Source organism: Diospyros lotus, chromosome 1, assembly GCF_014633365.1.
Source record: "Diospyros lotus cultivar Yz01 chromosome 1, ASM1463336v1, whole genome shotgun sequence".
Lineage (NCBI taxonomy): Eukaryota > Viridiplantae > Streptophyta > Magnoliopsida > Ericales > Ebenaceae > Diospyros > Diospyros lotus.
Window position 1 is genome coordinate 33,850,605 of NC_068338.1, and position 15,886 is coordinate 33,866,490.

General features: G+C 35.3%; 2 protein-coding genes across 7 annotated transcripts; one reads left to right on the forward strand and one right to left on the reverse strand.

Moving 5' to 3' along the window:
- Positions 1–2,937: 2,937 nt before the first annotated feature.
- LOC127794759 (uncharacterized) lies at positions 2,938–7,858 on the reverse strand. Of its 4 annotated transcripts, none has more exons than XM_052326012.1 (9): positions 7,746–7,858; positions 7,504–7,650; positions 6,393–6,481; positions 6,153–6,291; positions 4,536–4,610; positions 4,196–4,317; positions 4,039–4,114; positions 3,787–3,846; positions 2,938–3,344 (listed from the first exon to the last, which is right to left on the reverse strand). In XM_052326012.1, the coding sequence occupies exons 2-9, from the start codon at positions 7,615–7,617 to the stop codon at positions 3,207–3,209; spliced, it is 813 nt and encodes a 270-aa protein (XP_052181972.1). In that variant the 5' UTR covers positions 7,618–7,650; positions 7,746–7,858; the 3' UTR covers positions 2,938–3,206. The 4 variants fall into 4 exon arrangements, with proteins under 4 accessions (XP_052181972.1, XP_052181979.1, XP_052181966.1 ...); XM_052326019.1 differs by lacking the exon at positions 7,746–7,858 and having other exon boundaries at positions 7,504–7,523; positions 7,615–7,735; XM_052326006.1 differs by lacking the exon at positions 7,746–7,858 and having other exon boundaries at positions 7,504–7,731.
- A 1,429-nt stretch (positions 7,859–9,287) lies between these two features.
- LOC127794718 (ubiquitin carboxyl-terminal hydrolase 2) lies at positions 9,288–15,425 on the forward strand. Of its 3 annotated transcripts, XM_052325975.1 has the most exons (6): positions 9,288–9,448; positions 9,591–9,635; positions 13,462–13,508; positions 14,098–14,144; positions 14,234–14,336; positions 14,416–15,425. In XM_052325975.1, exons 2-6 carry the CDS (start codon positions 9,605–9,607, stop codon positions 15,184–15,186), a joined length of 999 nt encoding a protein of 332 aa, XP_052181935.1. In that variant the 5' UTR covers positions 9,288–9,448; positions 9,591–9,604; the 3' UTR covers positions 15,187–15,425. The 3 variants fall into 3 exon arrangements, with proteins under 3 accessions (XP_052181935.1, XP_052181928.1, XP_052181932.1); XM_052325968.1 differs by lacking the exons at positions 9,288–9,448; positions 9,591–9,635; positions 13,462–13,508 and adding an exon at positions 13,772–13,906 and having other exon boundaries at positions 14,008–14,144; XM_052325972.1 differs by lacking the exons at positions 9,288–9,448; positions 9,591–9,635; positions 13,462–13,508 and having other exon boundaries at positions 13,899–14,144.
- The last annotated feature ends 461 nt before the right edge of the window (positions 15,426–15,886 follow it).

Genomic DNA, 15,886 nt, shown 5'->3' on the forward strand with positions numbered 1-15,886 from the left:
TAAAGGCAAAGGGAAATCTTGAAATTGAGATATTAATTGAGATGAAGTCTTGAAATTGAGATATCAAAGGGCTAAGATGAAGTCTTGAAATTGAGATATCAAGACAAGAGGAGTATAAAAAAGGAAAGAGAACTTTATGCTCAAATTTTTCCCATATGAAGAGTTTGGAAGGAGAAGTCTTCCAATGGAGAGAAAGAAATAAAGAATGGGAGAAAGAAAAGAAGAAGGAAAGGAAAAGAATAAGTAAAGGTAAGGATTCTTTTTTAGTATAGAAAATCCTTGTGGTTTTTCTTGAATGGTGGCTTAGCTACCTTGTTTTTTTTAAAGGTTTCTTTGAATAAGAAAGTTGGAAGGAATGAGGTTCTTGGAAGTTAAAAATTGTGGAAGATTTAAAGGAAAAGGTAAGGGATAGCCCAATAGGATAGTGGCTAGCAAGGTTGTAAGTATGATTCATGAATTTTTATGTGTGCATTGACATGTTTTTGTGTTTAAGGACCTATGACTATGAGATTGTGTGGGGTGGGGTAGGTTAAAGCCTCAAACCAATATGGTTGTGAGGATGTAGAAGTCTTAACTTTGTTGCATTGCATGCATTGACATCACATTTTATATTCATATTCATGGTTATTGTCATTGCACCCTTTTTGAGCTTAATAGCTCATGAGGTTTTACCCTCACATATAGGTTGTCAAGGCATGAGAAAGTCAAGATAAATATGGGATAGCATGTGAATGCATGAGAATAAAGATTCAAAACTATTGTATGGCTTATGAAAGCTTATTTTTGTGGTATTGTTTTATGTTATGATAAGCACCATGAGTGAGTGTAAGAAATATTAATTTTTTCTTTTTGTTATGTAAGCTTATGTGGAAAAAAAAAGTGGGTATTTGTTGTATGTTGTGGAAGCATCAAGAGTTTTGTGTAAACTTTATTTATGAAAAAATAGAAGCAAAATTGAATAATTGTGGAGTATAATTATTGTATTTATATTCTGAAAAATATAGACTTAAAAGCCCAAAAGAAAGGGGGAAAAAAAAAGAGGTAGAAGGCAATAGCTGGCAATAGTAGGGCCACAAGGTGGCCTACGGGGGGGTCACAATGGGTGTGGCCACGTGTGGGCGTGCTGCCTCACACTAGTAAGTCCTGCTGCCTAATTTTTTTAAATTTTTTTTGAAAAATTGGTAATTTTTGGGGCATTTCTTAGTTAATTTTGGGTCACGGAGCAATTTACAAAAATAAAGGAATTTTGGGTATTTTTAGAGAAAATGCCAAAATTTTTGAAAATTTAAATTATATGAGTTTTTCCTCAAAATTGGTAAAACAAATCAATGGGTTGATTGGAATTTTGAATTTTATGGAGCTCGGTGGAATTTTTGGAAAGAAGAAGAGTTGAAATGATGATTGAGCAAGTTTAACGGAAATTAATTAAACCAAGTGTGGTATGATTAAAGTCCAAGTCTATTAGTTGATCCTGGGATTGAAAGAAGGGAATGACGAAACTTAGTTCTTACCTAAGGCGTTTCGTGTCGAAACATAGTTCGCCTTTCACAAATGACCGGGTATGTGAATTGGTCAGATAATTGTTCAGGAATGACACCCGTAAGTGGGAGTGGGATATCATAGATGACGATAAAAAAAATGCAGAAGGATAAAAGAGAGGGATAAAGTTGAAAATATTAAAATTTTTGGAAGATAAAATTATAAAACACTTGATCAACGAAATAAACTGATAACAATATTTTGAAAAAAGATGAATGGAGATTTTCTAAAATATTATTAAAATAACGTTTAAACTCGGTAGTATTTAAATTTTTTAATTTTTAACAAACCTATAATTAAATAAGTTATACATCATTTAAACTTCATTGTGAGCTTATAAATGGTCAAACCACTATCCCAAACACCCCCAAAATCACACTTTTAACTGATAAACGTAAAATAAATAATTTATTATATATATTTTTAATTCTTAAATAATTTTATTGATTGATAAATAATATGCATTTATAGAATATTAATTATTGTCTTAACTAATAATAAAAAAAAATTAGATAAATAATTAAGTGAGGTAGAATGAATCCAGTCAACTTACCCAAATGTAACGTAATGTGGGGGGGGGGGGGGGGGGGGGGGGGCTGGCGATTGGACGCCAAAGAAGAAGAAGAAGAAGAGCAGCACGTGTTGGAGTTTGAATTTGAATGGAATGTAGGAATGCAAATTTCATAACAAAGTGGAATGGAAGATATGTAGGTTACATGGACAGTGGAGTGATAAGGACGCCGACTCCAACCTAACCTTATCGGGAAATTTCTTTGTTTTGTAGAAGAAATTAATTTCCGACCTTATTGCCCAATCCCAAAACTCCAGCATTGATTTGAATTAGTTGTACATGTCGGCTTAGGAGGAGACTTCCCACAAATTGGCAGTGGCACCTATGTTACAATTATGATTCAAAATTTAAATTTGATCGTGATTAAAATTTTTAATTTGATCGTGATTGAAATACTAATGTCATCATAATAATATTTTGTTCTTTTTATCTATGATTTTTTTCAATTTAAAATTTTCACATTAAATTTTAAATTCATTTGTATATTTGATGGTTTGATTGTGATTTATTTTGGATCAAAATCATAACAATAATAATATTAATGTGATATTTTATAAATTATTTTGTGTATATTTTTGTCTATGTGTGATAGTATTATTCTGATGTCACTTGTAACGAATTCGATATTTTATCCTTGTATAGCGCAGGGGCGGATTTAGGAGAACAAGCACGGGCTCCAGCCCCCCCCTCCCCCTTCTCCCTTACAAATCTGACCTGACCCATTTAGAGAGAGGAGGGTTGAAATAGCTTATGGATCTAGGGGCCAGCCCTCTCCCAAATCTGTTCCTAGATCCGCCCTTGGTATAGCGCTTCCCATTTGGTAGAGGTTAAAAAATAGAGACAGTCTTATTCTTTTAATGATGAGTAGTATAAAATACAAATAGACATCCTTGATGGTAACATGAGACCATCAGAAGATCAAAGCAATGCTTCATCATTTAGACCAAAAGAATGGGCAAATTTGCAGAGAAAATTTAATTCAATTCACTGTAAAAGTGACAAGTATACAACTGTGGGGATGGATGCACAGACGAAGGAATCCATAGCCATTCTTCAGTGCAGCTGGTCAAAGAAAGGCCACGGGGGCCATGGTTGATCACTGACTGTGTCTTGCCTTGGAGAGAGTTTTCAGCATGCCTTTGGTGATCTTCCAAAGCCAAACCACATTCATCATTGCCAGCAATGGAGGCACTGTGAGCAAGCTATAGAAGCCCAAGGGAAACACTTTCTTCACCTGAAAAATGAACATAACATAGCCATGCTTTAAAAGACCTTAATGATGCATTTGGAATTAGGACCTGTTCAAGGAAACTTAAATGTTCTTATGTACATCATAAGGTACCCATTTTGTTCTCATTTTCCTTTCTATCAAAAAATCCTTATTCCAAGTGTGGCATAAAAGATTCTGAATCTTCATTTTACTTAATTCGTTAGCATTCCAACACATCATGAAACTAAAGGATTTAATCCATTTGAAGAACTCTGATTCAAAGGTTAACAACTGTGATTATGCATCAACTTTGTCCATGTCGAAATCAAGATTATACCTGTGGGGGTCAGGATCTCGAAAGGACTTTATGTCTTCTAGATAGGCCGAAATTTCATAGTTCAACTACCAGACACTAGTTCCTAATAACCTACTTTTTGTTCAACTTAACCACTGATAATGCGCTCACCTGATCAAAATGAATAAGCAAGTGGTAGAAGAAGAAAACGAATAGAAGAATCCTCGCAACCTGAGACCATCAGAATTCACTTGTTAAAAAGATCTATCTAGTACCATAGATGAGAAGGGACCAATGTGGAATACAGGCCAACCCTTAAGTTGAAATGCTATGCTTGCACTTGTTTCCAGAAGCCCAATATTCAGCATTTGGCAAACACAATCACGAAAAGAAGGAAAGACTATAAGGTTTTGCAGACGTTACCAACCACCCAAGGAACAGCAGAACACCATTGCAGATGTAAAGTTCAGAATTTTTCTTACCAGCAACATCCAAGTACCTGCAAATGCATTAACATAGATGAGCCAATGTTGTGCAGCAAGAACGGAGGTTTTGGTGGAATTTCTGATGCTTAACATACCATCTTAAATTGACAAAGGGAGTTGTGCTCTCGCTAAAGAGAACCATTAGGATGTAAATCTGTCCTTGCCCACTCACAACGGAGAGGAAGATCGACAACAATGACAGTCCATGGTGTAAGACCTGACAGAAATAACGGGACAAAAAGAGTTCATCATAAGGTAGATGGGTCAACCATATCTTAGCTGATTCCAACTATATTCCAGAAGGGCAACAGACTAGAGAACATCTAAAATCACCCAGGATATGTTCTTTAGAAGCTTCCAACTCGAAGATAATAAACTCACAGAGTTCACTTGAACAATATCTTGATGGGATATGAGATGAAAATTTGTACTTACATACTCTAGACCACCCAAAGCCGGAAAATGCCAGAGAATCATTGCCAAGTCTGATACAAAATAACCCAGGGATATCTGTACAATGTTTGCACAAAATAAATAATAAATAAATTTGATAATAAAGAAAGAAAATGGCATGAGAGAAAATTATGTAAGGGAAACTACTTGAAGTAAACTCTTAACATTCTTAATCAAGAATGCAGCTTAATTAACATCAGTTGATCACCATGAAAAGTAAGGCACCAAAGATTTTGGCACCCACTGTTGCTTCCAATCAACCATGCAATGGGGATACTATGGGAAGAACATTTCATGATACCAAAATTTGGTTAGATTAGCCTAAATTTCTAGCAAACAAACAAATATCCGTCAGCATGAGATTATGAAAATCATGGCATGGTAATTAGCAGAGGATCAGATTATGAAAAATTGTGAAAACCACATTTTCCAAATCTCCATTTTCTATTTGGAAAATTTTTTTACTTGAACAAGTTTTTTAATTTTTCTTTTTTGTGGAGTAATTTTTTGGAAAACTAGGACAGTTTTCCACAACTAAAAAGCCCTCATTTTTTCTATTTTTTTTTTCACTTTTTTTTTTTATAATGAAAGCAACTAACCAAACACCATTTTCCATTTCTCTTCCCAGAATTTTCAAAACTAAAAACAAAAGCACAACCAAATGGCCCTTAGCCAATCTCTTTCTTCCTTTGAAACATAAAAAATGACGGTCTTTATCACATGTGACATTGACTTCCATAAGGACATTAAAAAATTAGGTATATAAATAAAGAACACTAGTGAGTGGCCATGGATAACCAATTACACTAGATGGTTAGGAATTACCAGAAAGTAAAAAATGATGTACTTCCAAATCTAAACTCCCCATTGTTTGGAGCAACTTCTAGAATTCTTAAAACTAGTGACCATCTGAACTCCTTTACTTTCGTATCAGCAAATGAAATACTTAACAAGACCAAAATGATGCATAAAACACTTTAATAGATATTCAAAACTCTTCCCTAGACTCATTTGCTAATCAGACGGTTCATTTTTCTTCCTTTGGGAGCTTGTTTTGGATCTATAGGAATTTGTTTGGCTTGATCATAATACTAAGACAGTTACTAACCCTTCTAGATGTCAGAACCATCTTAATCCTACTTCCCTATTTACCCATCAACAAAGAAATGTGGACTATCCATTGGAAAACAGCTCAAGTCTTTGTCTAATGCCAGCCCTTGTCGAAGTACAGCATTTCATGTTATATTCAGCAACATTTAAAGGAACTAACACAAAGACCACCTTATTATTCTGCTTAAAAAAGAGTTAGGAATCTGGCATGAAACTCCATCTCTGAAAAAAAAAAAAATGCTACTGCTGGCGGGCAGCAAAGAGAAAAAGATATCACTTAATCAAAGTTCACTAATATCTATCAAATTGGATTTTCAGGGTGATTTTTGTTGATTAACTAACAATAATAATATTATACAAGATTCTCAGTTGACTATAAAGACCTTGCATGTTGTTCGGCCAGAAGAGGATAAGTCAAATCAAATAATCAGCAAGCTCTATTAGATATGGCAAAATAACTTCAAAATCGAGCTTTCTGCAACAACATACCCCCAATATGGTGTCTGATAATGTAGACCTTCTATTGATAATTAATTCATCATAAGAACCCTCATCAAAAAGGTCCGAAAATAGTAATAGATAGAGAGAAGAAACTGCCACCACAAGTGCATGGACTGTAGAGAAACCCCTGTTTGACAAATGCCAATGGCAATTACGTTGGGGGACAAGGTATTCAATTACAAGACAATAATATTCATACAAAATGGGATCAAGTGAAAAGAACATCACCTATTGTTCCATTCAAGTTTTTCTGCATCATTGAGTTTGGCATATCCCTTGAAGAACAAAAGGCTGAATGCACCTGTTAATTCGTAAACCTTCAAAAGGCAAAATTTGACCCCTTTAAAAGGTACCAGTAACGCTTCAGATAAAGTATGAAGCATATCATTTTCCATTATGATGAATAAGTATCAAATGTATAAGAATTGGAAAAGATAAGGGCAGGGAGAAAACATTAAATCAAAAAATGCATCTTACAGGTTTGTAATTGAAAATAAGAAGACATTTCATGATGCATTTTAGGGTTGTAATGCAGGAAATAGAACTAATAGATCTTTCTTAAACAAGTTGAAGTAGGAAAATGTTGACCCCTGCAAGGCCTTCTAACCGCTATCTTACTGTGTTTCTAGTCCTAATGAATAAAGTTTGATAACTGATCTGAACTTCTACATTTATTTCAATTTAAAGTTAAGCACATGTTTATAGGAAAGTAAGATACAAATGAGGTGCAGTAACCGGTAACATTTCAGTTTGACAATAACATTCACTCAAAGAAGCACAAAGAAGGAAATGAGCCCATATACAAGAAGAAGATGAAGGAATGCTTGGCTGCATTTTGAACAGTTTATCACCAAGTCCTCACAGAAATGACGACTTAAAAAAGGTCATTTTTGCATCTTCAGTACCATTTTTATTCAAGGATCATGAAACAACAGAAAAACAAAGGGGGATACACATGCATCTTACTCGTTACCCTGTACCGGCCAGGCAACAATAACATGGCCTTGATCCCTGAAGTTCAAAGACCAAGTAGATGCCATTAATACCGCATGAGTAGTTATTTCTCTTCTTATATGCTCCCAGTTGTTATTCATCCTCTTCAGCTACCTTAATTACCAGATTTCTCACGTTATTCTAATAAAGAACATCTCACCAAAAAAACAGAAGAAGGCTTCCCCGAAAGTAGCATACATGAAACAATTTCCAGAAGAATAAAAAAAGTGGTGATTATATACTAAGCTCTTGCTTTATTCCTTTGCTTTAGAGGCTCAAACTCAGTATTCCCTCGATTTAAAAAGCTAAAAGCAAATATACCATGTTTACTGCTCTACACACTTACAATTTTGCACATAATAACGCCTGCAAATACAGAAAACAACCAGTGAATTTCTCTGCCAGAACTAGAGTACCCAGCTATGTTCATCAAACCAGAAGAGAAAAACAAACTCGCCATGCTGATCTCCCGGAACTCCCCGCCAAGACCCAACTGCAGCAAAGGCAACCCGATTAGGAACGAAAGTTGGTATTCATAAAAACCAATTTTCGCAAGTTGAAAAAACAATCGGCAATTTAGCGCCTTACGAGTCAAAAACCCAACAAAAACAAACGACGAAGCACAGAGACGGCAAAAAATGACCCAGAAAAGTCACGAAACGGTGGTTTCTTGGAGAGATTTGTGAATGAAAACGATGTTTTGAATGTTCATGAGGTGGACCATGGGAAAGGAACCAGAAGATGACGAATCGAAGCTTCAACTTTCTTTGCCTGCGCGTGGAAATGGAGGAAGAAAAAATGTCGAATGGGGTGTGCGTTGTCTCCGATGCTTTGATACATATATATATATATATATATGGGGATACAGATGCCTTGGTACAACTGAGCCGTTACCAATTGCCAGAATTGAATTTAGGCCACTCTTGAGAGTTATTTTCTTGGAGAGTTTGTTAGTTGTAATTTAATGTCGTTTTATATTGGGATTAATTATCTATAGCTCATCACCTCTCGAAATATATTATAAATAAATTAAAATTATTAGTTACATAAACATGTTTTACACATTTTTTAATTTTATTTTATAAAATAGTGTTCGTTATGACTTATTCTTATTACATTATATTTAGAAGTTGTTTATTATAAGATTCAATAGTAATATTACTAATCTTTTTATTTTTAAATAAGGAATAACTTTCCGACAATAGATTGATCAAAATAGGATGGAACAAAGTTATTCATAATACTCAAATTCAAGATAAATGTTCTGATTGAACTATTATGTACTCCAAATGTTAAAAAAAGATGTCGAGTTGTAAAACTTTTTTATAAGAGTAATGTTATGAGTCATGACTGATGTGACGCATTCTTATTAAGGGAGTATTTGTTAATTAAGATATGAGTTAAAAAAATCAAAATATGAGATGCATCCCGAACTTCTATTCTTTCTAACATGTTTGTTAAGGTTATTTAATCATTCTAAAAAAAATTATTAATGATTTCTTATCTTGATGTTTCAAGATATGCTTATCTCTCCCCCCTCTCAAGATAAGCATATTTTAGTCTTTATAGATAATAAAAAAAATGACATTTGTGTCTTTTAGTGCATTTTAAAAAATTTAACAAACAGTTTGATAAAAATCTTAGAATATTTCTCAATTTTATCTTGACCATTCCATATTTTGGTCGAAAACCATTATGATTTATCTTGATACTTCCTTATCTTACTCATTTTAACAAATGCTACCTAAAGAAGATATTAGATAAAAAAAAAACATATATTCTCCTTAACCTTTTTTAATAAATAAGCGTCATTGTTATCGACTCATATTATTATTTATTTTTTTATAATTTATTATAACTCAATTGTCAGCGATATTTTCTTTAAAGTTTTCGAGGAGAGATAGAGGAAAAAGAAAATAAAAAAATAAAATAAAGAGTTAATGATGGGATTTTTTATTAGAGAAAGAGAAACATTCCTAAAGAAACAAGACTTGGTAACTGATGGTTGACGTGGGTTGGGTCGATAGAGTTTTACGTTACAAGCCCATTGAGAACTGGGCCCATGGGCCCCGTAAGGCCCAACCTAAGAAATCAACCCTATGCCTATCCATTAAGGCCGAGCTCGCTGGAAGTTAGAACTTGCAGGAATCACCAAAAACACCGTCCACGAGCACTTCTCCACTCGGATTGACTGGAACCAGAGAAGCCAACAGCGCCGCCGTCCGTCCACCGCTACTGGTGTCGCCGTCATCGTCGTATTTGAATCTAGTACCGCCACCGTAGAGCTTGAGGTTTGGATGATAACTTCCGATTTACTGAACCGTGTGGCACAATTTCGACGAAGAAATTGCGCTCGATTTGGTCGATGTTGAATTTTAGTATGTGTTCAGTCCGTGTGTGTTTCTTCTGAATTAACTTATTATCTTGTGGCAGCATTACTCGCCATTATGTCTTGGTGCACGATCGAGTCCGATCCTGGTATACTTTACTTTTATCTGAATTACAAGATTTACTTTTTACATTGATTCCATGCTTTGAATACTGAAATTGATGTTTATTTTGGAAAACATACCAGTATTGAATGTGTTAGTTATAAGGGACAATTCTGATGGCACTGGCAAATTTATCATGAATGCTTGTGTGTAAATATCTCGCGTCATTTCCTTGTCAAAGTTAAAAGAAAAAAAAAAAAAGGAAAATTCTCTGAAGAGTTCTTATATCCCTAATTATGGGGAAAGGTGATAACAGCAAAGGAGATATGTCTCAGGTCCTTGTGCTTTTTCTTTTTTTTAGTTTTACGTTGTAAATGGTGCATTTGTTAGATTGGTTGGTGTTACGAACAGACAAATAAAGACTGTAGGGAAAAACAGAACAGGTTCAATCACAGAGAACATACCTTCATGGCCGGAAATTTACGCACAGAAAATATAAATCGCAAACAATAAAAATAAAAAAGGAGAGGCCAAGATTTTACCGTGGTTCACGCCAAAATAGAGCTACGTCCACGTTGAGCTTTGGTGAGAAGAGCTCACTGCACTATGAATGAAGAACGGAGATTACACTCTCAAACACTCACAAACGCTCTCAGTACATCAATGGTTTTTCTACCAAAATGCCCCAATAATACACATACAGATTAGAGGCCAATCTTATAAAACCAGAGAACACGAAGAAAAACTATACAAAGCATTTACAGAGCAATCGAAAGAACCCCAAAACCCTAGCCCGAAGACGAGAATCTCTCCCTATCTCCATCTTGCTTCTTTTTCACTCTTCTTACGCTCCATGTCTTGAGGAGATAGCTAAATAGCAATTCTTGACGGTTGGGATGGAGCCTCATAAAGCTTGGATGAGCAGCTGAGATCAGATTCTGCAACATGATCACTTATTCCAACAGAAAGGTAATCGGGCGCCTCATGGACAGAGCGGATGGTTGCCGCATGTGACCATCCTGCAGGTGCCACATGGCAGCCTGCGGTTGCCGCACGTGGCTGTCCTATCCGCTAGACCACAGGGCATCATTTGGTGCTTCAATTAAAATTACATCAGTTGGGCAAGACATGGCAATTGTCAAATAGCATCTTTGATGTCTCACTACAAAGTTAAGGTGTAGGAATTTCAGAAGGCTTCATGTAAATGCCATTTTAAGGTAGTCCATCTGCAAGGCCCAAATACCCAACCACAGTGTTGAAGTGGAACATATACTTTCTGCTTTGCCTCCTGCCACAGGAAGATTCAGCTAGTTTTAGTGTCTTAACAAGAAAATTTTTGTCACTTTTAGTGTTCTTATTTTCTAGCATTCCAAGATTTGATGTCTTGCTTTTTCTTATTTAAGACTTTTTTTACCTTGACATCCTTGATGCAACCCATCCATTTGTGTAAGTTCTTTGTATTTACAATGGCTTCAATTGATTATCAGAGACTGGAAAACTGTGTACCCACTTGATTCTTTGTAGGTTTTTGTATTCATATACAAGTTCAGGTCTACATCTTCTGGTTAGAGCCTAATACCCTTATCTTACCCAATTCTTGCAAAATTGTACCAATTCATTCTTGTAATTGTAAATCTAAGGAGTGTCCTTTGGTGGTTATAGTGGATGAGTTGTTAGCAAGCTTGTCCATGTAAAAAACACAACATTCAAGAATTTGACTTAAAAAAATGTAGATACTAATATAGTTAATCAGCCACACTATGAAAGTTTGTGGGAGAGTGTGATTGAGCAAAGATTAAAATGAGAAACCAAGGTATCTGGAACCAGATTGGATTCATACCTGGTAGGTCAACAAGAAAAGCATATAAATGAACAAAATGATCAACATATGGTCTTTATGGATCTAGGAAATGCTTATGACAAAATTCCTAGAGAAGTTTTATGGAGGGTTTTAGAGAATAAATGAGTTTGAATTGTGTATAGACAACTATTAAAGACATGTATCATGGAGCAGAGATGTGTGTCAGAACATGTGGAAGAGATATTGAGGCTTTCCAAATACAATGGAGTTATACCAAGGATCTACATTAAGTCTTTACCTATTTGCCTTAGTAATGGATGAACTCGTTGAACACGTTTAGGTAGAGATGTTATAGTGTATGCTATTTCTAGATGACATAGGGTTGGTGGATGAGACAAAAGAAGGTGTGAATACTAAACTTGAGATATGGATGAACACTCTAGAATCTAAAGGTTTTAAATTAAGTAGAGTAAAAACCGAATATACGAAATGTATGTTTGGTAAAAAATATGTGTGGATGATGTTATGGAAAAATTGGAAGATCAAATCATACCAAGAAAAGACCAATTTAGATATCTTGAATCAATCATCCAAAAAGATGGAGAGGTGAATGAAGATATTACCCATATCACTAAGGCGGGATGGTTAAAACGGAAAAGTGCATTTGGTATTTTATGTGATGGTAAGATTCCATTAAGACTAAGGAAAATTTTATAAGATAGCTAGAAGATCAGCTTTATTATATGGCATAGGATGTTGGTAGTAAAGTACCAATATCTACAAAATATGTGTAACGAAGATGATGATGTTAAGATGGACGTGCAACCATACAAGAAAAGATAAAATTAGAAATGAGGTTAATTCTAATAAGGTTGAGGTGGCTCCTATTGAAGATAAGATGCATGAGATATGATTAAGATGGTTTGGTTATGTGAGAAGAAGACCAATAAAGAGTGTTTAAGGAAGATTAAAAAAGACTTGGTGGGTGACACTTAGTCCTGAAAGTATTTGGGTCTTACAAAAGATAAGACAATGAATAAAAATAAATAAAAAGCTAGAATTCATGTAGACGATCCCACATAGTGGGATAAAGGCTTGGTATGTTGTTGTTATAATGATTTTTAAGATTGAGAAGGCTCATTTTTACTAAAAGCAAGCATCATGGGCAAAGAAACTGGTGATTAGGTTAAACATTGGCAAATGGGAAAGTAGGGACATTATTGTTTCCCTTTTCTGGACAAAAAACAAGTAGAGCTGCATGAGAAAACTGTGTGGGAGACTTAATCATGCTATCCATGGGAGATTTCTTTTGTATGTACGTATTAGAACATACCATGGTTAAGAATGAATTATGTTGAACTGGATAGGGAAATTGCCTTACAAGGTTTTAATGTTGGTGAAGAAGTTCATTATTATGGTGGAATATCTTATTTTAAAAGATTCTAAATTTTTGCAGGATTGAGTTTGTTTCTTGAGGAGAATCTTAAAAAAAAGGGTTTTTGGTTAGAATAGCAAGATTGGGCTGGTGGGCCAGCACGAGTTCATTTAATTGTTTGCCCTTGCTGACTTTTAGACCTATCATGACCATTGATGGAGGCTGGTATAAGATGGTCTGCTGAATTAAACAGTGGAAAAATGTGAGGAGTTATATATTTTGTTATAACTGAAGTTATGGATTTCCTCCACCCCCTCCTGCTGGTCTAAACAGTGAAAAAAGTGTCTCCATTACATTCTAGGTGAAGAAAGAATTTACATTAGTCTTACGGAAGGTTATGGCTGTTCAGAGCCTCAGAGCTGTTGTCTTTGACATATTTTATGACCTTAAAGATGGTGGTGCATGACTCAAATCCTAGTGAAGTTTGAGAGGGTCCTATCTTACTTTTATAATGATAACAACTACTTTAAAAAGAAGCGTCCATAATCCAGTTCCTGATGCGTCTAAACTACAATGTGAGCTACAAGTTTGGTCTTCTCCTTCTTCTACTTTTGGGTGGGGAAGACCTGCTACATTTTTTTAATTTCTTAGTCAGTTTTGTCATTGATTTATTGAGATTCTTCTTTTGCACTGCAGGTGTTTTTACAGAACTAATACAACAGATGCAAGTAAAAGGCGTGCAGGTAAAACTTTGGAATAACATGATTTTTATATTTTTGGTGTTTAATGGTTCTAACAATTCTCATTGTTATGTGGGACTCTTTAGTTTGTTGTTGTACTGAACCCTTTGGAGGTGGATGCTCATTTAAGCTACTGTTTTCCCATATTCAATGCTCTTCAACATTGGTTTTGTGATATCTAGCAATACATGCTTATGTTCGTTTCCAGTGTCATGGTTGGTTACTCAGTGTCATGGTTAGCATAGTGTTGCAAATGTGTGTACGTTATGACCCAAAAATGGGGCTGTGACCGCTGCTGGCCCCTATGGACTAATATGGGCCCCACAAGGGTGCAACAAGCCTCAAAGAATACCAAAACAATAGTAACAGGGGGGCGGAGGGAAAGGTGTTCACATAAGCACCTCACTAAAACAAATAATGCAGAGCCAAAAAAAAAATAAACATGCTGTTTGCCTGCTTGCCTGTTTCCAATTGGAATGAAGACATTTGTTCACATAAGCACCTTACTAAAACAAATAATGATGGTTCAGAATTAGCACCTTCCCCTTCTATTTACCATATGCCATTATTCTGCTTCAATATGTTCAAGCAGGTTGAGGAGTTGTATTCTCTGGACCTCGATTCTCTGGACAATCTAAGGTTAGCTGTTAATTCAATTGTACTTTTACTTTGAGCTCATAGACATGATCATACAATGTCATATATGTTTTCCTTATCCTAATTTTCAGGCCGGTATATGGATTGATATTCCTTTTTAAATGGCGTCCTGGGGAAAAAGATGACCGTCTTGTAATTAAAGATCCAGTTCCAAATTTGTTTTTCGCTAGCCAGGTCAGTTGTCATGTAATTTATGTTTTCTGGGAGAATTAAGTGTGACATCTTATGATATACTTGTACATACTCTCCGCAGGTTATAAACAATGCATGTGCAACCCAAGCCATCCTGTCTATTCTGATGAACTGTCCCGATATTGAAATTGGCCCAGAATTGTCTGCATTGAAAGATTTTACCAAGAACTTTCCGCCTGAGCTTAAAGGTTTGGCTATCAATAACAGTGAAGCCATTCGTGCAGCCCATAATAGTTTTGCGAGACCTGAGCCATTTGTACCCGAGGAGCAGAAGGCCGCTGGAAAAGACGACGATGTTTACCATTTCATAAGCTATATACCCGCTAATGGTGTACTGTATGAACTCGATGGGTTGAAGGAGGGACCCATCAGCCTTGGCCAGTGTGGGCAAGGTGACACGGATTGGCTGCGGATGGTCCAACCTGTGATTCAAGAGCGCATCGAGAGGTACTCCAAAAGCGAGATTAGATTCAACCTCATGGCTATTATAAAGAACCGGAAAGAAATGTACACGGCTGAACTGAAAGAACTTCAGCGGAAGAGGGAACGCGTCTTGCAGCAGCTGGCGGCCTTACAGTCAGAGAGACTATTGGAGAGCAGCAACGCGGAAGCACTTAACAAGCAACTTGCAGAGGTGAATGCTGGGATTGAGGGTGCTACTGAGAAAATCCTAATGGAAGAGGAGAAGTTCAAGAAGTGGAAAACAGAGAACATCCGGAGAAAACACAACTACATACCTTTTTTGTTCAACTTCCTCAAGATTCTTGCTGAAAAGAAGCAGTTGAGACCGCTTATCGAGAAGGCGAAGCAGAAGACAACCAACCCTAGGTAAATGTAACTCTGACTGCCTTAAGTTAGCTGAAACCTCCATTAGAATTTTCTCTGCTGTTTTGGAGTCCTGCAACCTTCAGTTGATCACTGTACTTTCTATCAAAACTTCTTTTTCTTAAGTTATGTTGTTGGTTAAAAAAGAGTTGTTGAAGTGGCTAATGCTTTCAATTCTGACCATAGAAATTCAAAGTATGGAGTAATTTTAGGGTAAAATTTAGCCAACTCTGGCTTGGTACTTAAGGTGTGCTTCATCTTGTCCAATGCATAATATATATATATATATATATATTATGATTATCAAGGCTCTATTGTAAATCCAATTGCAGATATAATACATAATTTTTATTAATTCCAACTTGAATAAAAATCGTTGACAGTATTAGTTATGGGTGAATTTTATCCATTAGAGTAGTGTTTGTTAACTAAGATATAGATCATAAAATGTAATATATGATAAATATTTTAGACTTTTATTATTTCTAATATGTTTGTTAAACTTATCTAACGACCATTGAAAAAGAAGTTATGTGATTTCTTATATGGTATTTTTTATATATGCTTATCTTCTCTTTTTAGATAAGTATATTTTGAACCTTACAGATAAGAAAAAATTATGCATATATATTTCAGTGCATTTTAAAAAATTTAACAAATAATTTGATAAAAATCTTAAAATGTTTTTCAATCTTATTTTGACCATT

What these genes read in the sequence shown, in the direction of transcription:
- LOC127794759 (XM_052326012.1), bottom strand. Translation starts at nt 7,617, where the DNA reads ATGGCGAGTTTGTTTTTCTCTTCTGGTTTGATGAACATAGCTGGGTAC. An exon ending in CTTTGGGTGGTCTAGAGTAT is followed by an intron (nt 4,318 to 4,535) that starts GTAAGTACAAAT and finishes TATTTCTGTCAG; the next exon opens with GTCTTACACCATGGACTGTC. An exon ending in CCCTTTGTCAATTTAAGATG is followed by an intron (nt 4,115 to 4,195) that starts GTATGTTAAGCA and finishes ATGCATTTGCAG; the next exon opens with GTACTTGGATGTTGCTGGTA.
- LOC127794718 (XM_052325968.1), top strand. Translation starts at nt 13,772, where the DNA reads ATGACCCAAAAATGGGGCTGTGACCGCTGCTGGCCCCTATGGACTAAT. An exon ending in GATTCTCTGGACAATCTAAG is followed by an intron (nt 14,145 to 14,233) that starts GTTAGCTGTTAA and finishes CCTAATTTTCAG; the next exon opens with GCCGGTATATGGATTGATAT. An exon ending in ATTTGTTTTTCGCTAGCCAG is followed by an intron (nt 14,337 to 14,415) that starts GTCAGTTGTCAT and finishes TACTCTCCGCAG; the next exon opens with GTTATAAACAATGCATGTGC.